This window comes from Caenorhabditis briggsae (assembly GCF_000004555.2).
Source record: "Caenorhabditis briggsae complete genome, chrI, whole genome shotgun sequence".
NCBI classification, from domain to species: domain Eukaryota; kingdom Metazoa; phylum Nematoda; class Chromadorea; order Rhabditida; family Rhabditidae; genus Caenorhabditis; species Caenorhabditis briggsae.
The window spans coordinates 5857332-5882968 of NC_013489.2; the positions used below are offsets into that span (position 1 = coordinate 5857332).

General features: G+C 39.1%; 7 protein-coding genes across 7 annotated transcripts; 4 read left to right on the forward strand and 3 right to left on the reverse strand.

Moving 5' to 3' along the window:
- Positions 1-677: 677 nt before the first annotated feature.
- Positions 678-4034, forward strand: CBG23731 (the record flags this gene model as incomplete). The annotated part of the gene is made up of 4 exons (XM_002646122.1): positions 678-740; positions 2932-3219; positions 3266-3498; positions 3875-4034. 4 exons carry the CDS (start codon positions 678-680, stop codon positions 4032-4034), a joined length of 744 nt encoding a protein of 247 aa, XP_002646168.1.
- A 390-nt stretch (positions 4035-4424) lies between these two features.
- On the reverse strand, positions 4425-5812 carry CBG23732 (the record flags this gene model as incomplete). Its single annotated transcript, XM_045235796.1, has 4 exons — positions 4425-4493; positions 4543-5058; positions 5291-5376; positions 5617-5812. The coding sequence occupies 4 exons, from the start codon at positions 5810-5812 to the stop codon at positions 4425-4427; spliced, it is 867 nt and encodes a 288-aa protein (XP_045091148.1).
- Positions 5813-6572: 760 nt separating this feature from the next.
- Cbr-taf-5 lies at positions 6573-10326 on the forward strand (the record flags this gene model as incomplete). The annotated part of the gene is made up of 6 exons (XM_002646124.1): positions 6573-6808; positions 7614-7993; positions 8049-8230; positions 9097-9993; positions 10039-10169; positions 10212-10326. 6 exons carry the CDS (start codon positions 6573-6575, stop codon positions 10324-10326), a joined length of 1941 nt encoding a protein of 646 aa, XP_002646170.1.
- Positions 10327-10573: 247 nt separating this feature from the next.
- On the forward strand, positions 10574-13986 carry Cbr-apb-3 (the record flags this gene model as incomplete). Its single annotated transcript, XM_002646125.1, has 8 exons — positions 10574-10650; positions 10701-10779; positions 10830-11540; positions 11587-11709; positions 12004-12138; positions 12190-13165; positions 13213-13637; positions 13687-13986. 8 exons carry the CDS (start codon positions 10574-10576, stop codon positions 13984-13986), a joined length of 2826 nt encoding a protein of 941 aa, XP_002646171.1.
- Positions 13987-14369: 383 nt separating this feature from the next.
- Positions 14370-15511, reverse strand: Cbr-nud-2 (the record flags this gene model as incomplete). Its single annotated transcript, XM_002646126.1, has 4 exons — positions 14370-14531; positions 14647-14750; positions 14797-15166; positions 15302-15511. 4 exons carry the CDS (start codon positions 15509-15511, stop codon positions 14370-14372), a joined length of 846 nt encoding a protein of 281 aa, XP_002646172.1.
- Positions 15512-18403: 2892 nt separating this feature from the next.
- Positions 18404-19392, reverse strand: CBG23737 (the record flags this gene model as incomplete). The annotated part of the gene is made up of 2 exons (XM_002646127.1): positions 18404-18738; positions 19245-19392. The coding sequence occupies 2 exons, from the start codon at positions 19390-19392 to the stop codon at positions 18404-18406; spliced, it is 483 nt and encodes a 160-aa protein (XP_002646173.1).
- Positions 19393-24138: 4746 nt separating this feature from the next.
- On the forward strand, positions 24139-24385 carry CBG26570 (the record flags this gene model as incomplete). The annotated part of the gene is made up of 2 exons (XM_045235812.1): positions 24139-24162; positions 24206-24385. The coding sequence occupies 2 exons, from the start codon at positions 24139-24141 to the stop codon at positions 24383-24385; spliced, it is 204 nt and encodes a 67-aa protein (XP_045100638.1).
- Positions 24386-25637: the final 1252 nt, after the last annotated feature.

Consider the following 25637-nt stretch of genomic DNA (forward strand, 5'->3'; position numbering starts at 1 on the left):
GATTATGAAGTGTGAAAAGATTGACATACACAGCGAAAGCAAAGACGTAAACACTGAGTGGCACGGGCAAAAGCGCAGTAACAATCGCCATTTTTGGTCCCTCGACTGGCATCTGAAAAGCGAATGAATCGAGAAAAGACACTCCAAAATGATGGGGATTCTTAGTTGCAAGTTTGCCCATACCCCATTATACCAGAATAATACGCTTCCTCGCTTTCAAGCTTGCGAAAAGATTCGAGATATATGCCCGATAAACTTTTCCATGCTTTATTTTTTGAATTGGTATTGTTTCAACGAAAAAGTCATAAAGAGAGAGAGCTAGCGAAAATGGGTTTGCTCTGCGTCTCAACTTTCCACTATGTAGAAAATGGTATACTGAACTGTCTGTGTCTCTCGACTGACCACACACACTCTCTCTCCAGTTTCACTAAAAGCAAGAAGAGCGGGTCCCTTCTTTTGAATTATTCCCTGTTGTGTCATTGCCGCCACGCCTTCTGAGAGGGGTTGACAACTCGTCACTCTTTCACAGAGAAATACTCTGGAGAAGGGCCCATTTCAATCGTTTTATGTTATGTGTTGAAACTGAATTCGACAAAAAACCAATTTTTCAGGAGATGGATATGTCGCTGTGATGTTCTTGAAGCAAAGGAAACGAAGATTGAAAAAATAGAAAAACGATGAACACAAGTAGATCTACAACGTCGCATATGGGATGGTCATTCGATCCAAAATCTCGAAAGGTAAGTTATTAAGATCACATGTGGAGCACAACGAATTGGATATGAATGTAGTTTGTGTTGAATAGAGAGAAACTTGTTTCTCGTCTTCAAAATACCTCACACACTTTCTTTCTTTCTCTCTACTACATTTTTTTCATTCCTTCCAATCCCAAAAACTTTTACCCGCCTCATTTCATCTCTTATAACAAGTGAGCTTTGCTCTTGGAGACAAGTATTAGTCTGAGATCCATGTGTCTCTAGTTTCTAAAAATTGAAATTGCGAGAAATTCAAAAAATGATGAGACACACTAAATTCCAAAGCGTATAGGATAGCTTTGTGTAAAACTAGAGTGAAATTCGATAACAGCCTGGAGACAAAACTCCCATTATTTTTTGTATGTCAAACATTTATTTTAAAAAATTTATTACATTTGAGAAAAAATTATTTGAAACGGAAATTTACTGGAAAGAAGAAGTAATTATAAAGAAGGATGCATCATGTTTTTTGTCTTCACTGGTCCCCCTTTCCGGCTTGCTTTTTTTCGTATAGTGAAAATGAACCGGAAATTGAATTAGACTCATTCCTTCTCTCCTGTCTCTTCCCGCACCAGAAGCCATTTTAGAAGCCGAGTAGGATCCATAAAATACTATCTAACCTGTTTTATGTTATGTTATTGCATATGCCACGTCACAAAATCCTCTTTGGCACGCCACCGCCATAGGCAGTTTGTGGTCAATGAGTCTTTGCTTACAAGGGAAGGTTTTTTAGACAACGGTTGAGAATGTGCTCAAAATTTGTACAAAGGTACTTTCGAACATGCTGAATCCGAATCCAAAAAATTTTTCAGCCCGTTCTCAAAAGGAGCCGAAATATGGCCTCTGAAAGTGATTTCAGTTCTAAAATTTGACCAAAACGTGCATTTTTCGAAGTTAAAAATTAGCTATTTCAAAAAAAACTTTTTTTTTGAAAATTTTTGAAAAAATCGCCATGGGGTCCCCCACACTGCAAAAGTGATTTTTTGAAAATGTTTTAAAAAATGTTCCAATTATTCAGAAACGATAAAAATAGCATTCTGACAGATTTTTCAGCCCAATGTTGTCTTTGGGCTCAAAAAATCTCCAAAATCTGATTGTTTTTAGAACTTTGACAGTCCCTAATTTCTGAAATATCGCTTGAAATTCACTGAAACATATAGAAATAGGTTCGAATATTGTATGTGATCGATTTACACAGTACTCCACCTCAAAAAGAGCAAAATTGAGCAACTTTCAGACTGAAATTTTCGTTTTTAACGATACGAGGATGTAAGAACCGGTCGAAAAGACCATTATCTATTTTTTCCTCAAACTCTCATGAAATCTTTTTTTCTTTGAAAACTTTTGAAATTAATCAAAACGTGTCATATAGTGCCTAGGGGGGCAAACTTGGAATCAAAAATTAGTTTCAAAAAATGCAAAAAAAAGTTTTACCACAGTGGGGGTCGAACCAGCATAGTCAATCCTAATGAGCCACCCTCTTACCACAACACCACACAACCGATATTTTCCTCTCACGCGGAATTGGTAGAGGAGGGAAGGGGAAGCCGAAATCCCCAGCGCACCGAAAACGGCCCAAAATTTCAGACAAAGTTTTTCGGCCTGGGAGTGAGAACAGGCTAAAGATTTTTTCGTCATCGTATAGAGCATGTCTTAAATTATAAGTATGCAAAATTTGAGCAAATCTCAACCGTTGTCTAAAAAACCTTCCCTTTTTAGTTGTTCCACAATTTTGTTTCGAATGCAGCCCCACTCTTTTCTTTTTCTTCCACACATACCCATCTGTCAAATGTCGATTTAAATTTGATAAGTGACAGAAATGGGAGCTTCCCAAACGCTTGTTCGAGACATAAAACGCTGAGCGGCTTTTTGTTTTTTTTTTGGTCTTGTAGTCTCAGAATATCCACATTTCTCGCTATTATGCTTGTCTGAGAAAAAAAAGGTTAGAGAGTATTTTTTGCAGTCTAAATACGGTAGCGATATCGAAGCGGAGAGCCTAAATAGCACACATAAGGTGGAGACGCAGACACTTTTTCTCTGCGTCTCAACCTTTTATTTCTCAGACCAGCATAATATCGTCCTCTTTAGTCATTTTTAAATGCTCCACGCAGCTGTAATTGCCAACTTCTTGGTTTTCTTGATTTTCGAGATCTCCACCAACGATTCCATTTTTCAGAGTAGAGGCTTGTGGATAGACGAAGACGGAATGACACCATCATCATCATCAGAAGTACTCAAGCCAGCAGCATCTCTCGCCGATTCGTTCACACTTCGAAAGCTGAAACCTTATGATCGAATAGCAGTTGAGACGTTATGCAATGAGTCATTTCCAATACAGTATCCAGATTTTTGGTACGATGAAGTTGTCTCCGGAGGACTGACGTCGACCGGTCTTTTTGATGGGGAGAATCTTGCAGCTATGATTGTTTCGGAAACCAAATTTGTAACGGACTGTAACCTCGAGGTATTGTGGTCTTTTCTAATTATTATTAAATACGATTTATGTTTAGGACCAAGATATTATTTCCGAATCGAACGTCCATGTCACCTATATTCTCTCCATCGCAGTAAACAAAAAGTTCCGAAGATTGGGTCTCGCCACGCGATTGCTGAACAATTTGATGGCTTCACTGATTGATCATCCACCGTACACCCGAGTTGTCTTCCTTCATGTATTATCCACAAACTCGGCCGCGCTCTCCTTCTACAAAATGCACGGATTCGAGTTTCACGCTTCACTGCCGTAAGATTCTTTTTCAGCTCGTTTTCTTGATCTTTTATTAATAGAAGAATTATTGATAGGCCTTTTCCTGGTAGTTTTACTATGATCTTATTAAGAAGCGCGTTTCGGTCAAAAAATCGAGGGTGGGCGGAGCTTAGGTCCAGTAGAGAAATTGTTAAGGATCATGTACTTTTTGTAATTATTTTCTGACCTATTATTCCGATTTTCTTTAAAAAATCAAAACGTTAAATTTTTCTCACAAAAATCCGACAAATCACAAAAAATACATTTACTTTACCGGACTAAACCCCGCCCACCCTCGTAGGTTATCCGCAACGCGCATTGGAATTAAACCAGAGAAATAGTAGTACAAACTCTGAAATCTGAATATTTTCAGAGACTACTACCGAATTGGAGATCAGCATGCTGACGGTTGTACATATGTAAAGTATACTAACGGATCACATGCCCAAATCTCCTTCTCGGATGTGTGCAAAACGTTTGGAAGTACAATATGTATGCCGTTGAAGGCCATCTGCAAAATGCTATCGTTTTAGCCTTTTTTCTTGTTCTAAATCAATGTGTGTCTTCTTATTGAAATCTACTTTCCGTCCATCTCTCAACAGTGCATTTCTACAAATTCATCGAACTTCTTTTTTTCTCGATTCACCCCTATTCAGGTCTAAAAAACATTTTCAGTTTTTAATTGCTCCTTCTCTTTGTAAACTCCTTGAAGATAATTTCCTGTACATAGTCATCGATTGCTTCCTATTTCTTTGCGTTCAAAGTATGTGACATTTATTAGTGAAAACAAAACGAAACAAACAACAAATTTTACGATTTTTTAATAAACAAGAGAGCTATGATTGGTACGATATGATCTTTTGTGATTGTTGTTGTGTCGTGTTTCCCTGCGTCATGTTATCTTAAAGCTAACTTTTGTGATTCTAGTCAGTAAGTTTGGACTCACTGACTATGTAGCTCTTTTCAAGTCGACCAAGTTCTGCACGAACTGCCTGAAAACTGGGAAGTTAAAATTTTTTAAAGAATCTAAAAACATTATACCTGAATATCACTTTCAACTTGTTCCTTTAACTGCATCGCAGTTGCCAACAACTGAATATTGTTTTCCGTTGTCGCGATCGCCTTCTCATAATCCTTATTCACTCGATACAAGTTCAACAGCTTCACGTTCAAATAGAACAACTGGACATCGTTCAGCTTAACAAGTTCATCATTCGCGGTGAACAGTTGACATCCTAGATCGAATTTTCTGATCACTGCATTTATGGAATTGAACGTCCAAGCTTCGGCTACAGTCATTTTGAAAGAGCTCATCGTAAATTTTCGAGTGATCTCTGATGGAATATCCGATGGGAATTTGCTCAAAAGTTTGAGTTGAACCATATGAACAGCCACGTAGCGTTCCTTGTTCCTGGAGACTGCTGGCAGTTTCAGACCGTCGATTGTTACCCAGTCCCATGCGGAGAGGGTGGCGATCAGAGCTTCTGTACCATCAAAGGTGCTGCTTGTAGTGCGGGGTCGTTGGTTAGGAGTAGATAGAGTGTTTTTCGAAGTAGCCTGAAATTTGAATATTTTCTTTTTTTCCGCATTATACTAGTACAAAACAATCGGAGCTGTGGAAGAGAAACGCCGGTGGCCGTGGCTGAAGGTTCCACAACTGCAACTACCGTAACCTAATAATTTCTTTTTTTCTCGTTTTTCACTACTTTGTCGAGTTTTATCTTATTTTTCCCCAAAAAAGTTGAGAAACAAAACTTTTCAATAGTGAAAAAATTGACAGAAAACGCACGAAAATCGAGAAATGAAATCCGGAAAATGAAAATATTCTTAGGTTACTGTAGTTGTCGTTGAGGGAACTTCGGTCACAATGTTTCTCTTCCACAGCTTCGATTTTGTTGTACCAGAATAATATCCCAATTCTCATTTTTTTAGATCAGAAGGTCTATACTTCAAGTCAAGCCAAAATGTTCGAAATCATTTTTCAGAGATGTCTTACTGTAGTTTTATGATTATTTTCTTTATCAAAATCAGGCTTTTTCTGTATTCTAACCTAATTTCTCATTTAAAAATTCTAAGTCTTCTAATCCATCATTGTTTCGAAACCATTCAAAAAACTCACTTCATTTCCACGCTGCTTCACAGTGTTCTGTTCAACACCTCCACCTGCTTCCGGCTGCTTCTCCACTTTTTCTGGAGAAGAACAATCAGGTTTCAAACCATCCACATCTATTTCGGGACTATGTGATTTCCTCCCATTATCCTTTGATGGCGCTGAAGAGGAAGAGGAAGAAGACGTTGTATTAGTGTTCATGAAAAAGTAAAGAAGAGGAGCACTCCCTTCGACCTACTCCTTCTTCTTCTCCCCCTGTTTCGGCGCATGTCTCTCCGTCTCCTATCGATCCTTACATGAACACATGTCTGCGTCTCTCCTTCTTAAATGTAGGCTTCTTCTTCGTCTCATCTTCCTCCGGATCCTTTTTATTCATGCATTCGACGTGTGAAATCAAATTCCGTTGAGAAGAACTTTATACTAACTAGAAACTGTAATATTCCAATTGAATTCAAAATGGGTGAGTTATTATATTTTCCCTGTATTCTGAATCTCTTTTTCTGCCTTTCCAAAGTCAAATAGGGATGCAATTTGTTATCTAAGACAGAAAATGGACACGACTGATAAGATACGTAAACAATAAGATTGTGCAGTTACAGCTAAAAGATAGTGTTGGTGATAGATTTCGATTGGAAAACTGTAAAGGTATACACTACAAACTACATGATTGAAGAAGAGCAGTGATATTTCATAATATGCTCTCTAATTTTCAACAGAGCAATTAAGATAGTACGCGACGGTCGCTGTTGGCATTCGCGCCCCACCGAACTACTCTGTATTGAATTGGGATAAGAAAAGATGTGAAGAAGAAATGACCATATAAAAGACATTCCCCAGAGTTCTCGTTATTGTGAAGCAGATGACATACTCAATTTCATTTATCTTATTGTAGTCCCTATCTTATTGATTTTTTTTTCTCAGCTAAATAATGGTAAAATGATTCTTTCTCGAATTTCAGATTATGAACTTGAACGACAACGAAAACTCGAATAGTCAATTTTTCGATTCGCCACCAATGAATTCGATGAACAACAATCATCCGGGAGAAGATTTCTTCTCAAAACCAATGACGAATGACTCGTTGCAAGCGGTTCTCGAGTATTTACGGAAAAATGGTTTAACAGAAACTGAAGAGCAATTGACGAGAGAAGCAGGACCCATTCTACGAAACGAGGGAACCAGTGGATTGCCACCAGAGTAGGTTTTTTTTTTCAAATGTGATGTTTACTGTTTCAAAAAGCATATATTTATTATGCTCGTATGCCAAAATCGGAGCTGTGGAAGAGGAAATCTGGTAGCCGCGGCCACGGCCGAACTACCGTAGTTGGAAAATATTTGTGATTCTTTTTTTCTCGATTCTCATCCGTTTATAAACGGAAAACCCGTTTACCGGCAGTTTTTTTTTAAATTTAGAAAAAAACATATTTTGCGACTTTTTGGGAGAAAAGACTCTTCCACAGCCCCGATTTTTCGGCTCTTGATGACAAGGGGGGCCCATGAGAAAGAGGGGGGGGGGCCCAAGTGGAAAAATTATGCCTGAGTTGAGATTTACCGATTTTTTCAAGTTTTGTGACCGTTTCCATTAAAATTTCGAACTTTGAACACTTTTCATAATTTTTTGAAAATTTCAGTTTATGTCGTTTTTTTTGCATATTTTTTGTCTATTTTTTTGTTACTAAGCCTGAAAAAATCTGAAATTAGCTGAATAACTTCAAATTACACAGTCACAATGGGAAAAACAGTGTTTTTCATGCAAAAAACCGTACTAAACTGAAATTTTTTGAAATGACACATTTTTGTGGAAACATGCGCAAAGTACAAAATTTTTATAGAAACATTCGAAAAACTTGAAAAAATTGGTAAATCTTAACTTAGTCCGCATTTTTACCTATGGCCCCCCCCCCCCTTTTCTCATGGNCCCCCCCCCCCCCTTGTCATAAAGAGCCGAGAATAATATAAAGAATAACCCGTTAAATCGATTGCCAGCTCCTGAAAGTTTCAGAGAAGCTATTTCTGTGGAATTTGATACATTTGTCAAACACGCCAACGACTGTTCCGACGTCATCCAAGCAGAATTCAGTCAACTTCTGTTCCCAATATTCGCACACAGCTACATTGCCTTAATCGAGAAGCACGCCCCAACTGCTCGTGTTTTCTTCAATCGATTCAAAGTTTTCATTCCGGAATGTTTTTCCGAATTCGTCTACAGACTGTCACTTATCGAAGATGCGATGACACTGCGGCCTAACGAATACGTCAGAACTCTCCGGGATAACAAATTCGTTGTGAAGCTATCGAAACCAACGATGAAACATTTGGAACTGATCCAAACTAGACTAATTGGAGTCAAAAATATAATTGCCAAGCACATCAGTATTGAGAGTAAGCTATTATTGATATTAAATCACTGATAATCATATATTTCTTACTGGTCAAGATGCGGACGATGGTGCAGTGAGTCGAACTATGATCGAGACGCAAATGGGAGGAATTTTGGGAGTTATAAGTAAAGGAGAAAGAAGACACAAGATGTTATTCTCGGTGGTTAAGGATGAATTGATGCAAAGTATTGAGAAGAGGAAGTCCAAAGGAAAAGATGTGGGAAAGAAAATGCAAACTGTAAGTTATGGAAATTTCATTCGCACAAGCTTATTTATTTATTTATTTATTTACTTACGATTGCAAGAATCGTGGAAAGAAAGGAAAAAAACATTAAAATACATGATAATCAGATTCCAAATGGATAAATAATGAATTCTAGTGAGAGGAAATGTAAAATAATAGAATGAACTAGAACTAGAGTGAGAAAGAAATAGGGAGAGGAGAATAAGACATGTCAAGCATAAATGAACATAAAATAATGCATATAATAGAGGACAGAGAGTAGGGCCAGAAAATTGAGCAATTGCTCAGCAGTAACTGAATCATTTTACTAAGCGCCCTATTGACGAAAAAGTGGGTTTCCTAATTTTTGTTTTAGCTCTTTTCCATTTGTACCTTGATTTTGATCTTGTTCGATTATTTGTGGACACTTGGAAAAAGTCAGTCTGGTTTAGACCCACTTTTCCTAACATTATTTTAGATATCAGTTTTTTATCAATTGTTTGTCGCCTGTGTTCCAGAGAGGAGAGACCATGAAGGAGGTTACGTTCACTAGCATTCATGTAATCTGAGTCTTGTGGAGTAATATATCTGCCTACATTCCTACTATAAAGCCTTCTTGTGAAGGAATTCTGGATAGATTCGATATTTCTTTGTTCTTTTTTGTTGGGGGGATAACTTATTGAAGTACCATATTCTACTAGTGGACGAATGAATGTTTTATAGAGCAGTATCATTAAACGGGGTTTTTTACTACTGTACTGATTAAAGACACGTGTCATAATAAGTTTAGTTGTTTTTGATGTCTGCTGTGCAATATAGAAAAAGCTTTCAATGAAATTAGAAACTCTCTTACCTCAAACTTATCCTTATCCTTTTTCCAGTCTCAACATTGTCCAGCACACGATCGTGTCCCCCTCCCACCTCTTAGCGAGCATCTCCGAGAGGAACGACGAAATTGGCTCCGTGACGTTGGAAAAATGGCTATAATTTCTCCAGAAACCCCAGTTTCTATTTGCATGTACACTACGATTAATGCTCCCATTGGAGTCGCTTCTTGCGATTTCTCCGATGACTCCAGCTTCATTGTCATGGGACTTTCGGATTCTTCCATTGTCATCAATGCGATGGACCCAATGAACAAAATGAAGAAGTTGAGAGATATGGAGTACTTGGAGAAAATTGATATCGAGACGGCAGACAATGTGCAATCACAGATGTATGACCTACAAGCATCGACGTCGAGTGCAAGGTTGACTGGTCATGGAGGTCCAGTGTTTTCTGTGAACTTTTCACCGGATCGGCGTCTTCTACTTTCTTCATCTGGAGACAAAACCGTCCGATTGTGGAGTATGGATGCTCAGAGAAATGTTGTGATCTTCAGATTACCATCAATGGTCTGGCAAGCGCAATTCTGTTCTCGGGGTTACTATTTTGCCACTGCCAGTGCCGATAAAACCGTTTCAATGTGGAGTACTGATCGAATGACGCCTCTTCGAATGTTCCCTGACGCGTATGGAGATGTTGGATGCATTGACTATCATCCGAACTGTAACTACATTGCCGGAGGATCGGAAGATCGGTACGTTCGAGTTTGGGATGTGGTATCTGGAGTTCGCGTTCGCCTGTTCAGTGGTCATAAAGCGCCCATAATCGCTCTCAAATTCTCCCCATGTGGTCGTTATCTCGTTTCACTGGATGCCATCGGAACTATTATGGTCTGGGATTTGGCTTATCAACGATTGGTGGCAGCGGAAATTACAGAGCAAGCTGGAGCCAAGGTATTTCAGTATCTTTGAAAGCTTATCCAAAAAATATAATTTCAGGGTCACATCTCATTCACTCGTGACGGAGGAGTCTTCGCAGTGTCACATGGAAACGACAACATTCAGTTATATTCTCTGGATGCATTGATTAGTGCTGCAGCCACCCAGAATGATCTTTATGCTGAGCCAAGGTGATACATTCATATTGAACACTTATTCAAGTTGAATTTCAGAGTGAACATGGAAGGATTCCAACTGGGATCGTATGCAACAAAACAGACTGCTGTCATTGGTCTTCATTTCACTCGTCGGAATCTTCTTCTTGGTTTTGGTTGTTTCGGACAATAATTATTAACTCGGATGCTTTTATCTTTACTCTTCAACTGATATCTCTAAAAATGGTTTTTATGTGAATACTGGTCTATGACGTGATCTGTGTAACTCTCTCAACATATTCAATCTCTTGGTTTATGATGAATGAAATTTTTGTGTATTCAGTTTTCACCTATTTTTGTTAATGTGTTTTCTATTACACTCATATATGTATAAATTTTACTGGCATTTTTCATCCCATCTAAAGCGGATAATCATTCAGATGACGTCGTTCGTCGAAGGGCTAACCAGCCCTGAGATGGAGATCGCAGAGGGTGGAGTTATATTGGATAATAGAACGTAAGTTATTCGCTTGAAAATTCAAGGCATCCACAAATTTTGGATTTCAGAAGATTTGCTGATCTGAAAGTAATGTTGGATAGCAACAAGGATAATTTAAAAGTAGATGCTATGAAACGAATTATTAATGTAGGTTTTTCATACTACTGTATCTTTTCACAGATGATGTTTATTTTCAGCTAATTGCTAAAGGAAAAGATGTCAGTGAACTATTTGCGGCTGTAGTCAAAAACGTGGCAGCCAAAAATGTCGAGCTAAAAAAACTAGTCTTCGTCTATCTGGTGCGATACGCCGAAGAGCAACAGGATCTCGCACTTCTCTCGATTTCCACATTCCAACGAGCCCTCAAAGACCCGAATCAGTTGATACGTGGGAGTGCTCTGCGCGTATTGACGTCAATCCGTGTTCCGATGGTTGCTCCTATTATGCTTCTCTCGATCAAAGATGCCGTCCGAGACATGAGTCCATACGTACGGAAAGTTGCAGCTCACGCTATACCGAAGCTCTATTTACTGGAACCGGAACTGGAACCTCAGCTGGTAGATTGCATCGACTTCCTCTTAGCTGATAGGAGAAGTCTGGTGTTGGGAAGCGCTGTGTATGCATTTGATGAGATCTGCCCGCATCGACTTGATCTTCTTCACAAACACTTTCGAGCTCTATGCCGCGGATTGGCTGATGTGGATGAATGGGGTCAAATTGTGATGATAAATATGCTCACGAGATATGCAAGGAATGAATTAGCCGATCCGGATAAGACACCACCAGATACAGATATTGTTCTTCTTCTGAACTCGGCTCGCCCCTTGTTACAATCTCGAAATTGCTCAGTCGTGATGGCAGTGGTACAACTGTTCTACCACGTGGCTCCCAAAGCTCAGCTTTCTCAAGTAGCCAACACGGTCTATATCTGAAAAATATATATTCTAAATTCAGATTGCTCGCGCCCTGGTTCGACTTCTCCGAGGGCCTCGTGAGACGCAATACGTGGTGCTGACCAACATTGCAACGATCTGCGAACAGAATCCGGTAGCGGAGGGAACTTTCGCCATCTCAAAAGTGCGCTGATATGCAACTGAAAGCATGGAAGCATGTGTGTGGATTGAGATGAATCCTCAATTTGAGATTCTCACAATCCAATCATCCCTCATTTTTATGTTGTCGTTATTTTTCATTTTTTTGAAGTGAGCTGAGAAATTCAAGCACTTGCAACAGAAAATTGTCCCTGTCTGGTATCATTTTTTGATACTTTTAAGCTGTCCCCACAAAGAGTGCTGCTTGGTTGTGTATCAGTGAACTTGTCTTGATATGGGAATTATTTTTTCGGTTTTCATAATTTTTCCAATGTTTCAGACTATGTTCGATCCTTTCCTCAAGTCTTTCTTCGTTCGTTCCTGCGATAGTTCCCTTGTCAAACAGCTCAAACTACATGTGCTCACTAGTTTGGTATCTGAAGCAAATGTCCATATTATTTTGAGAGAGCTACAGGTAACATATTGACTACCTAGAAAACAGTACTCAAATATTTCTTTTTTGCAGACATATGTTCACATGTCAGACCTAGCATCACCAGCTGTGGAAGCGATTGGAAGGTGTGCAGTAAGAGTTGGAGCAGTATCTGATCAATGTATGACCGGACTCGTCCAACTGATTTCGTCTTCTGATGAAAAAGTGGTTTGCTCAGCAGTTGTGGTTATCAAGAGGCTCTTGCACGCATCCGCACCAGTTAATCTTCTTTCCCGACTCATGAGACTTATGCCGAAAATGGTTGCTGCTCAGGCAAGAGCGTGTGTCATTTGGCTAGTGGCAACTCATGTTGATCAAGTCATTCATATGGCTCCAGACCTTCTCAGACTAATCGCAAAGAAATTCTCGACTGAAAACGAATTGGTCAAATTGGAAGCTCTAAAACTGGCCGTCAAGTTGTGGCTTGTGAAACGGGACGATTCCGAAAAAATCGTTCAGTACGTCTTCCAACTAGCTCGTTTTGATCTCAGCTACGACGTACGTGATCGATGTCGATTCCTGCGAAATTTGATGTTCAACACTGAAATTTTATCTCAACACATGGAAGAGATTTTCATGTCGAAAAAGCCGGCTCCTGAGTTAATCAGTAGTTTCAAGGAACGAGATCAATTCCAATTGGGATCATTATCACACGTTTTGAATCAACGATGCACCAAATACATTGATCTTCCGGAGTTCCCTGCGACTTCTAGTGATCCAAGTTTGAGAAAAGAGGCTCATGCACCAAATGAGCTGAAGCTGGACGACAGTGAGGAAGAGGAAGAAGATGACGAAGACGAGGAAGAAGAAGAAGAAGAGGATGAGGAAGACGAAGAGGACGGTGAGGATGAGGAAGAAGATGCTGAGGAAGAATCTGAAGAAGATGAAGACGAAGATGAAGAGGAAGAGGAGAGTGAAGAAGAATCAGATGAGGAAGAGGAGGAGGAAGACAGCGAACCAGAGGGGAAACCCAAGAAGCATGTGAAGAAACAGGTTGAGGTGAAACCAAGTAAGTGACTGAAACATTTATCCAATTTTTCAATTTTCTTTTTGCAGAAGCCGTGAATGGTAAAGCAACGAAACCAGAAAGTAACGCACTCGATCTACTTATTGACGTGGATTTCTCGGCAGCTGGAAGTCGTCAAATCATGGATGCGTCCTATATTGAAGAGAAAGAAATCGAATTGCTGAATGTGATTGAGGGCAACGGATTGGTGTTAGCTATCTGTTATCCAAGACTTAACGATGGACAATATACCGCGATCCGATTTGGAATCGCTAACAATTCAGAGAAGGATATGGAAGGTGTTGAATTGAAATCAAATGAGGGTCTCGATGTGAAAGGCAACGCTAAAGTTGGGGATATTCCTGCTGGAGCCCGAGTTTCTGTAAATTTGCTGGTTGATCTCGGTGACAGTGCCACGAGTCGTGAATGGATTTTATCAAGAGGCGACGGTCATGAGAAGAATTTCCGGTTTGAGGTTGGTTCTGGCCAATTTTGTAAGAAATACAAATTATGACTTGTTATAGGTCCCATATGGTGAACAAGTGCAGCCTATTAGGCTCTCTTCTGAAGACATTTCTAAAGAACGAAGCCGTCTGGGAGGACTGAATAAACATGTTATACAACTTGAAAATCCAGTCAACCCATCCTCGATTCCTCGATTTGTCAACGCCTACTCCAGCGATGAATGCTCAATCTTCACCTGTCAGACGCGTTCACGAAAAGATGTTTGCATCCTGACGCTTTCCGATAAATCAATTGAATGCTGCTGTGACAACTCAGTTATTGGACGAATGCTGGCGTTCGCCGTTTCAAAAAATTGCTAGATACTAACCCTTTTTAATTTATCAAATTCTAAATTCTATTGCATCATTTTTTTCTTCTCTGTCATGTGCTCACTTCGCAATCATTCCTTTTTTTAACTTCTTCATTGGTGACGGATATAAAGCATATTTGACATTTGATAAGAGGCACTTAAACATTTGGGAGAGAATTAGTGAAAATCAACAATTGCAATGGCATTTAACCAGATTTTGAGCAGTTTCAAGGCAAATAAAAAAAGGAACGCGGAGATTTAAAACTTACCATTATACATGATGTCATGGGATAAAAAAGGGGGAGAGAAACGAATGAATAGAAAAGTGATGAGAAATCCCTGAGAATGAAAAGTCACAGAAAAGGAAAAAAAGGAAAGAAACTAGAAAAGAATCTAGGCCCGTGTTGTGGTTAGATGAACAGAATTGTTGTTAGACGAGTTGGACACACGGATAGTCGACAAAATCGAATCCAATCGCTCGACTTTTGTCATCAGATCTTTGACGATTCGATTGATACAAGCCCCGGCGCCCGTTCCGGTGGATACACTTCGATTCTGAAAACTATGCGATTGTTGGCACAGGAACTCCATGAAAGGGTAGACAAATGTTTGTTCAAGGGGAGTTTTTTGCAAGGTCTGTATGCAAGATTGTGAGGAAGAATAAACACACCTTCGCTTGAATGTTCTTGTTGTCGTCGATGCAAACTTCATCAATTTTCGAAATGGTTTCCTCCATTGTGTCTTGAACATCTTCCATGTGAACGTCATCGATGCCTACAGCTGTTTTAGGGTTAGGCAATGCATTAAATGAAAAACTCACTCATTCTGAATTCTTCTTTGCTTGGACCAGGAGAAGGTTCATCTGGCAGCATTTCTGGGTCATTTCTCAATGGCTCGACTATCAAACGAGGTCTCTCTGATGTTCGAATGTGCTCGTGTTCACGTTCTTGTTTCTCATGTAGCTCACACTCCAGCATGGCGATTTTTTCAACGGCTTGATCGAGTTTGGTTCCTAGATCTAACGAGAGAAACTCTTTGTTCCGCTCGGATGTCTCCAAAGCGTCGTTTCGCTGTTCTAACTTCAAAATTCGTTCTTTTTGCCTTTCGCATCTTTCTTGAAGTTCTGCGTTCTCTCGTCGTAATTGTTCTTCTAGATTAATCCATTGAACTCGTGACTCTTCTTGTCTGTCCTGAAAAAAAATCTATGTTCGAAATTTGAAAAACAATATTCGAGTCAGAGGATTATAGGGCAATTCACATGTTATTATGGGCACACACTTCAAAAGATAAAGATCTATCAGAGAGCCACAAAAAAAAAACCAAACCTTATTTTTCAACTGCTCCGTTGTCAGTTGGCCTACTTTGCTCTCCTCCTTTTTCAATTTCGACCTCAACTCATCCATCTCTGTGTCCATCATTTTTTCGATTTCCGATGAACTCGTCTGGAATTCGTTGAACTCTTCTCGCATCTGTAGGAAGCAGTTTATGAGATCTTGGTGCGGCAATCCGCGAATTTGTTGTTCGGTCAAATCCATGACTATCTGAAAAAAAAGAAGGATAATCGTTTGGGATCGCAAAAAGAAACGGAAGAGAAAAAAGAACGGAAGCTATGTAAAAACAATCGGTGACGAGTGGGACGAACACTATAAACCCATACGTAATACTGCGGCCGAAAACACACTACAACGCTCAGCCACGTGTGGACAAAAAGCAAGAGAATGGAGTGGGAAGGAGAACTGGTCTGACCATGGGAAACCAGAAGCTAAATGCTACTATTCCAACCAGCAAATGAATGTTTTTTGAGCGATCGATCGAGAAATGAGAGTATTCTTAAATGACAACCGGATATCTGGGGTCGAATCTGACAGATTTCGCCTTCTGATGATGAGGAGGCGCGCGTCAAAAAGTGTTGAGGATGGAATATCTGCTAGTTTTTGACACAAGGCTCTCGAGCAAACAAAAAGTTTGGGGTGCTTCGACGCTGTGTGCTGCTTTGTATTTGTCCTTGCTCCCAAACACTTCCGCTATAAAAAATCGAACAGCTGTGTGATTTAGTATATCGCAGGGTAATATGAAATTCCGAATGGATTACACATCGAAAAACTGCCAAAAAACACTAATACTCGAGCGTCACAATTGCGGGGTTTCTTTTCGAATTGCTATGTATTTGTGAGCGTACAAACGGAGAGGAAAATTCCAAAGGGCAAAATTCAGGTCAAGCGCACGATAAGCGGGAGGAAAGGGAGCGACATGAGGGTCGCCTATAACAACTGATAACAAATAATGCGGGAATGATTGAAATCAATAATTTCTGATGACTCATTTGGAGTTCTAATTGCATTAGGTGAAGTACGAACAGCCAACAACTGAACAAATTAGTGATGAACAATAGTGGGCCAGCAAAGAAAAAACCGGTTAAAATCTGCATTGATTATATATGGAGGATAATAAATGACCAATTTCAGAAGGTAATGACGATTGCGGGAGAATATACGTCACGAGGGAGAAGGGAGTTTTTTGGTGGAATAATCTGTGTTTTTCGATGTGTAGTTACCACACCCACACTGATTTGATATTCAAGAATGTAAATGAAAGTGGTTAGCAGAGGAGTATAGTATTCCCGTTTGCCTATTCAGGAATGAAATAGGAAATAGGATGCGTTTGGTGAAGGTTAAACAGATTGAATAGCGAGAACAGCAAAAAGCGATCTAGAGATTCGCCTCTTGATCCTTCTCTTCCGAGATAGAAGGCCAATCAAATCAGTATTTGACTTTGCTCGTAAAGTGCCAATCGAAGAGCCTAGGAGGGGCTTTGTTGACATTTATCGGTTCACTGATGCACATTGATCACAAAACTTTTTTGTTCGAAACAAAACTGGCTGGTAAATAGTTATTTGAAATGTAAAAAAATCCGAGTTTAGCAACACGAGAACATACAGAATTAGTTTGTTATCGTTTTGCTGATAGGGAAAAAATGGGGAAAACAATCGAATTGAGTTTCAGAGAAGTGGTGTTTGATGATAGATGATTTTCGGTGAATCGTTTTGTCACAAGAAGCCCTTTTTATGTTTCGAGCGAGAAACAGAAAAATATTGAAAAAAAAAGAAATATTGGAAACTACGCAGTTTGTCGTTAGGTTCAATGCAACCTACGCAGCTTTTCGTCAAGTTCGCTGTTTGGAATCCCCGTGGCAACATCTATTCTGAATCCAAGATGATTGAAAATTAGAATTCTGAATCTGAAAACTAAGTTCTAGAAGTGTACTTGAATTGACAAGAAGAATAAAACTAGAAGATAAAAAAGCTCATGCAAAAAGAGCTAGATAAATGTTTTGCAGGAAGTGCACTTCCTCTCTAAAATTTGAGTGAAAGAAAAAAACTAGGAGAGCAAAACCCTACGAAAAGAATACAACGGAAATTTCTAACTATAAATTCGGAATTCTCGCGCCGAATCTGTTCAATTTGAAAATGAGTCAGCAGATGGATGGATTGTAAAGGAGAAAAAAGTAAAACAGTATTGAGAAAGTTGGAGGCGGAGGAAGAGTGTAGAGAAAGAAGGAGAAGAAAACGCTGATGCGGTGTAGCTTCGCATGGAAGAAAGAGTGTTGCGATGGAGGAGACGAAGAAGATGAAGAGAGTGTTTCTCGCGTGGAGACGTCAGATATCTCTCCCACGAAGACAATCGATTCGAGCGAGAGACGAAGAAGAAGAAACGGACGAGAGAGAAAGTGGCACATCCATCACCAGACAATAAGTTTGGCATAAGACAACTAGGCAATTAGAAGTGCGCCGGAACTGGAAAGCCTTCTCTGTTTACTACTCTAATTTTGGTTATTTTCTTCTGATGAAGAAGAAGATTGCAACATGTTTCTTGTTTTAATTTACGAAATTCTGATGCCGCAACAAGTGTGACACACTTTAAGGTCAGCTGACGCAATCAGCAGTCGGAATGAAAAAAGTGGAAGACTGGTGGAAAGGTCTGGAAAACTTTTCAGTCATGAGGTGACGGTCTGGAAATCTTTTCAGTCACGAGGTGACGATACAAAGAAGGTTCAGAAAAGTGTATTCACATTTTTTCCAATTCTGATTTTTCAATAAAAATGCGTCTTAATACAGGTCTTTTCACAGTAGACAATTGTTCCATCTGACCGATATTATCTTTTTTATTCTCGAAAAAGGAGATGTATTCGATACGGAAGACTGACCAATTTGAACATTTGAGGAGGCTTGAAGCTTTCAATAAAAGTTCATTATTGGTTGCAAAGCATATAGAAATAAATATTTAAGAATAAGAACAACATCTGTTACATTTCAGAGATTCCACAAAAGAAGTTACAAATTATACAATTACATTACAAGCAACCCGAGTCATATAAGAGATATGTATCACAGGGGCAAATCAACGGAAAGGAAAGATAAAAATTAGATTTTAGAAAGGAAGAACTGGACGACGGACGGTGGTGATGTCTCTCAGAACCTTACGAGTTTCCACTCGATGTGGTCTGAGAGGAGCCAAGCTTCCGAAGCTCTTGGCTCTTTTCAACATCGCTGGCCTCACTGGGGTTTTGGGCGTCTTCGGCTGGCTGACGAGCTGGGTGGATCGGCGGCGTGGCGTCTCGACGGTCTTCTTCTTCTCCTTATCCTTTGTTGGTGCGGCGGCGGCTGCGGCGACGACGGTTGGTGGGGACATGATGAACGCATCCAACTCTGGAGAGAGTCGGCGCGATCGCCACGCTCTTGGAGCGTCAACCACTTGATCCGGAGCTGAAAAAAGACAACAATAAAATAATTTTGAAAAAGGGTATAAGGACAAAAACACCGTAAACCCTGTAAAAGGGTGTCAAGTTTAAGCTCAATTATCTAGATTTCTGTAAAATACCGTAAACACTCTAATAGAACGCCACCCGGACCGTCCACTTTGAGCCTATATATCTCACTTCTTTTGAAAGATATCAAAACGTTGTCAACTAACAAAATGTTTATCATGATATCAGCAACATTTTATCAGTTGACCACTTTTTGATATCTCTCACAGAAAATGAGATACATGTGCTCAAATTTAACTATTTGGGTGGAGTTCTTTTAGAGTGTTTACGGTATATCAAAATAAAATCAACTAACAACATGTTCTTGATATTACGATACACAATTTATAGTTTGGCAACTTTTTCATATCTCTGACAGGGACCGAGAAAAATTGACTCAAAGTAAAAAGCCAGGAAGCTTTTCTATAACAGATTACGGTATTTATGTTCAAAAAATGAAATTACCTATTCTTTCCGATGGAACATCTCGGATCGGTGCACTGATCCGTCTTGCACCAACTCCACCAGCTGGTCTCATAACGACCGAATCCCCTGCCACCACAACAGTCTTGGAGACTGATGGTCGCTTGACTGGGGTGGTTGGGAACTGCATGGCGTTGGGATGGGGAGTTTGAACTGAAAAAAGCGAAATAATAATTGTGAGGAGAGGAAGAAAAGAAGAGTTAGAAAACGATTGAAGGAAAAAGGTAGAGAACAAGTTGGAAGTAATTAATGAGTGGATCCTAATGTCTACAGAGATACGAAAACGAGATAGAGGGCGGAGTCTGAAGGTCCCTCTCATGGGGCGGGGCCAAATCGAATGGGGAATGGGTACATACAGGGGAGCAACAAGAACGGGAGAGAGAGAGGATATATAATAGGAGGTGCCTGGTAACAACATGGTTTCCTGTGGGATATGAAGGGTTATAGACAGATGAGTGGCAAGAAACGTCATTATAATGGATTTACGATAGTTATAGAACATAACGATGATTGACAGTTTTCCAATGAAAGAAACAATAATTTGGTTAAGATTCAGCACACCCCAAACAAAGATGTAGAAGGCCACCCAAGCCGCCAACTTTGAATCTATATATCTCATTTCCTGTGAGAGTTATCAAAAAGTGGTAAACGGATAAAATGCTTATCATAAAGTCAGAAAAAAACTTTATCCGTTGACCACTTTTTGTTATCTTTTACAGGAATCAAGATACATTGGCTCAATGTAAAGGCTGTTTTTTGGAAATCGCTAGTAGGAAGTCGGAAGTAAATTTTCGAAATCGGAAATCGGAAGTCGGAATTCCTGGCATCTCTGATAGAAACAATCAATATACGGAATTTAAAAAAAAGCTTTCGCGATTTGCTAAATCATTTGAACTTTGTGGATTTTGAAAAGTGCAATTTCACATTGACGGCAGAAAAGGAGCAAACTTGCGAATAACTGCTAGTTGGCAGCCGAAAGAGGAAAAAAAATATACATACTCCGTGACGGACAATCTGGAAAAGTTGCAAACTAGCCATACATGTTATGTTTTCAATCGATTTTACTATATTCTTTTTTCTGTTTCTCAACTTCGTCGAGATTTGGGTTTATAACCTTTTTTTCTAAGTCAGTGATGATTGGAGGTATAGGGGAAAATCGTTCAAAAAATTTTCGAAAAAAATTCGAACGATTTTTCGATCAATGTCGAAAATCACACACTCCGGTTTCTTGTGAGGATTATCTTTCTCAACATGAATTTCCTAGGCCACCGTAGTTCGTAGTTCAGAATTAGACTAACATGCACCTGATATGTTTCCTAGGACATTTACCATGGTGGCCTAATTTTCGCAAGTAGAGCTTTCTAGGCCACCAAGTTTTATAGCCTAGAAATGAACTGTTAATCGTCTGGTCTGTTTTTTATGTAAACGAAAGTTCGAAAAAAACCGTTTTCAAAAAGTGTCTTTCGAAAAACACACATTGGAGGTGATGCTCTCTTCTATTGCAATTTTCAAAAAACAATTCTAGAATTCGAAATTTCGTTCGTTTTCTTACATTCAGTGATACATAACTCCGACAAAGATATATAATGTTTCCGTCTTCCCAGTCACACTTCTAATCTATCACAATTAACTTTAAATGCAACGCAACATCCCTTTCACATCATTCATCTCGCTGCTCTTTGTCTTTTACCGCACACTTTTCAGTCTCTTTTCCTTCATCTTGTTCGGTTATTTGCGTAATGATTGTGCAAGAACTCAATGCACCAAGAAATCTAGATAAGATAGTCTACTTGTTGTAAGCGAATCCATCATCCCAAGCGCCAGCTAAAACTGTACAACGTGCCCATAGGTCTTCTATGCATTCAAGAGTAATCGGAAGACGTTAGTTGTGCAGGGGTGTCTGGTCTCCTCCGGCCACGTCACAACATAGCAGATGGTAGAGGTGAGAATGGAACTCCGCGCGTAGTGTGATTCTGCGCATGATGACGTAAGACATGACGTGTCATTCTGAAAATGATGGATGATGTAAGAGGGGGCTCTGGTCAGTTTATGGGAACGCTTAGAGCGGTACAAGAGCAATAAAAGGAGACGTACCAGACTACATACAGATCTGTAGGTGGATGTCAGACGGTTCCCAGAAGGGAGATGGGAATCAGAGAGGGTGAGAATGGGAATGTGCTATATTGTGTCTTACTTAGTCTATCATACTTCATTTTTATTCTGTATCACTAAAATTTGAAAAAATCTTAATCTCAGTTGTTTGATACAAATTTTGGATGAAACCGTGTTTTCTTTCAGAAATCAATAAGATTACCAACTTTCTAGTTTACAACCGCGAACGGACCAAAAACGGGTCCGTATTCTCCATATTGACATCCGAGTAGCATTGCGATATTCTATAATGCCTCCTGGTTAATTTTCCGTAGCTGTCACCTAAATACTGTAGTCAGATAATAAATGAGAGATCTCAAAATGAGATTAGGTCCTGATTCCTAAAATGTGCATTTCGATAGGATAAGATAGTTTTTTGTATTAGTAGAAACACCTATCTGTCCCAAACAAATACCTAATCCACATATATAATTGGCTGTTCCTGAAGAAACCAAAACTATGCAACTCGCGGCCGGCTGACTTACTGCTAGGCCGTGGGTAGGTTGCCGTGGACTAAGAAGTCCGTTCTTTCGAAAAACACTCAGCAACCCAGAAACCACTAGGGTCGCTAGGCCGCGTATCATACCAATCCCAAGTACCCTAATCAAAGTGATTTCGCCGGCTGTGGCTGTGCTAACGGAAAGCATGACTTAGTATGTCTGGGCATCTGCTTTAAAATAAATCTGATCGTAACGTCATCTCTCTTGCAACGTGTCATATCGAAAGTAAGGCCGTTTAGTCGTCGCCTTGCTAGGGGGCTGTTGACGGATTGTCGACGGACCGTTCGTTCACTGTGAATGAAGTCCCAGTTTTTGAACGAAATTGTGGTAGACAGGAATCCACTATTTTATAATAACAGTTCTTTTTGGAAATCGAGATCCAGTCAACATAGAGCAACTTTGTAAAAAGTGGAAAAAGACCTGAATTCCGGAAGGTGTCTTACTCTTTAACCATTTTGGTTTTACTGACTATTTTGGTTTACACAATCGCACGATGCCAAGAGGTATTGTGCATATTGTCGGATTAAAAAAGTGAAACCTGAGATTTTGAAAACTTTCGCTTCTTTTGGTCTACGAAAAAGCGCGGCAAAAATGTCATATTTCAGACTTTCGCCTCGTTCAAGCTATTTTCGCAATAAAGTTTGCTTTTTCGATGAGAATCAGATTCTAAAAATGCTAGCGATCATTTTCATACCAAGAAATCTAAATTTTGTCCAGAAAATCTCACTAAATTCACAGAAATAAGTTTCGTTTACTACTGTAGTGATTTTTGGTCAAGGCCTCGAAAATCGACAGGGAAGCCGCCCGCGAAATTTTCCAGGTCCCGGTTTGTTTAATTCGACAATAGACATATGTAACAAACTTTGACAGTAAAGTAGGAATATCCAAGAAAAATACCCTGAAAAACCTGAAAACCATTCAAAAGGTGGTTTTTGGCAAAACGGTGCACCAGTGTCCACTTTTCACATACTACTTTGAATAATACACAAACGATGTGACACGTTGCAAGATGGATGACGTAAGATGGTCCTGTCGGTACTGGGGAACGTTTACGGTGCTAGAACAATAGACTGACTCATCAAACTACATATGAATGTAGTCAGATGACGTGACGTTGACAGATTTCATCGTCAGACTGCCCCCAGAAGAAATGTCTGACTCTAGGATGATGGTAATAGGGGACGTGCGTTAGGATGGATTTTTTTAAAAAAGAATATGATCTAGGAAGTAAGTTTTGGGTTCAAAGTAGTACTACAAAAGAACTTCCAGTTACTAAAAATTTTCGGTACCGTGGGATTATTAGAATGGTGAAAATATTAATTAGCAATACAAACTTCTACAATCAGGACGTTAAAAAATTATCTGGTAGTTTTTTTTATACAAGATAATGATCAAGGTCCCAGCTAAATAGTTCATTTTTCAAGTTTGGAAGATGTCTACAATTCCGGCCAGACTATCGAAGTAAAAAAATTCAAAAAATAGACTATCGAAGTCAAAAAATTCAGAATCTAAATTCGGAACCTTTTTACTATTTTAGTGAAAAATGGTCCAGTTTGGGAGTTTCGAGAATGCATTTAGTACTTGTCTTCTTGGTTTGCCTATCACTGGTTGAAAAGTAAAAGAAAATGTATCTCAAAAATATCAAAATTACCACTGAAATTGATTTAAAAAATAAGGGACACAAAAGTACAGTGGAGTCTACACAAACTATATATTATGCAAGAGATTGCACAAAAAGTTGTGAAGCACGAGAAATGTAAATCTCTGAAGTTTTCAAACCCAGAAGTTCTAACGAGTAGATTTTCAAACAACTAATATCGACAATTTTCAGCTAAAATAGTTGATTCAAATAGGTTTTCGGCTAGTAATGCTTAAAAGAAAACCGGAAAATTTGTTTAATTATTCGGTGTTTGCGTACATTCGGTGCTACAGTAACCCGAAAAAGCCGGAACTTTTCACAATAACGCTGGAAGCCTTTAGTTTTGTGTGTCTAGACTCGAATCTTAAGGGAAGTAAAATTAGCCCAATCTAGGTCATTTCAATTGCATTACGTGCATAACCCCAAAAAATGTTCAACGTGCCAACCGTTTCCACAATTTTTCCGATTTTTATCTCAAAAAGAAGTCAATCTGTCTTATGAAGTTTTCTATGAATTCAGTATCCACTTTACTACTAACACCTTCGTTCCCTACTAACAACTCTCTATCTTCACCATTCTACTCATCATGTGGGGCGGAAATGTTTATCAAGTAATTTGAAAGTTCAAATAAAGTCCAAAATGAACATTTTCAGCCATACGTGCCATCAGTAGTTCCAGTTGTGACTCCAATGGTTGCAACTACTCCAATGGTCGTTGCCTCTCCGGTTGTTGCTCCAGTTGTAGCTGCTCCAGTCGTTGCAACATCAGTCGTCGCTCAGCCAATGTATTATGGAACTGCCATTACAACTCCATATGGTGTTAGATACATTTGAATAAATTGTGTTTATTAATCTTTCTTGTCTATTAATACGATTCTGGTTTTCTTGAAAAAATAAGTTGAGAAATGTGATAAAATTTCAATTTTACTACAACAGTTTTAAGCAAACTGCAACTTTTGTAGTTTGTGTTTTCAGACATGTAGAACTACTGTTTTTGTTGGTTTGGAGGGTTACTGTAGTTTTGAAGGAGTAGTTACTGTTGCTAAAAGAATATTGTATTCTTACAAGGGAGTTACTTGAGGGAGCAGTTTTAACTTTTTTTGAAATTTTGGGAGCAGATAGAAGAGCTTATGAGGATTCCAAATCTGTTTAAAAAATCAGCAAAATGCTCACGTGAGTTGAGTTATGACCTAGAAAAGTTTCCCTATGATTAAGCAATTTCTCGTGAAATTCTTTTAAAACAATAGATTTCAATCAGCAGTGTGGTAAAGTGGTAAAATGGCAAGTTCAGAGGAGGAAGGTTGTAGGTTCGATACTCCCTATCCCAAAAATTTTGCACAATTTTTTTTTGTTTTATTTTAAGCTGTCATAACTGGCTCTGGAATAAAATTTACGCAATCTAAACATGTTTTTCGGGAGTTCCTCGTTATGTATAGGCATTTTCCAGAATAAAAACAGACATTTAATTTTTGAAGAAATTCACAAATATGCTCATGGGTTCATCGAAGATTTTTCAATTTTTTTTTGTTTTTTTTATTGAAAAAAAAACAGTTGAGGATTCTAAACACATCGGTGGCATTCGATGACAAACTGCTGAAAACATATGTTTTTGGCACAATATTGGCACAATGTTCTTGGCGCATTTGACCATTGACAATCTTTTGCACCCAGATAATTGGCACTTTCCATAAACTTTCCGGTCGAAGCAATATTGAATTGGTCTGTCACATTTCGGAGCGCAACTGTCTACATAACCGCCAGAATACCAGGCAAATATGCTCATGGGTTAAAGCAAATTAAAGCAAATCGGTTCATGATATAGTTCTGGTACAAACAATCGAAGCTGTGGAAGAGAAACGCCGGTGGTCGTTGCCAAAGGTCCCACAACTACCGTAGCCTAAAAATGTTCAAGTTTCCCTTCGTCGAGTTTTTTGTTACCTTTAAAATTGACTGAAAATTTTAGAAAAAACTCAGAAAATGAGAACATTTTGAGGTTACAGTAGTTGTCCTTATGGGACCTTTTCTTCAACAGTTCCGTTTTCGTACCAGACTAATATCTAACTTGCAGAGTGTTGTAGTTATTAAC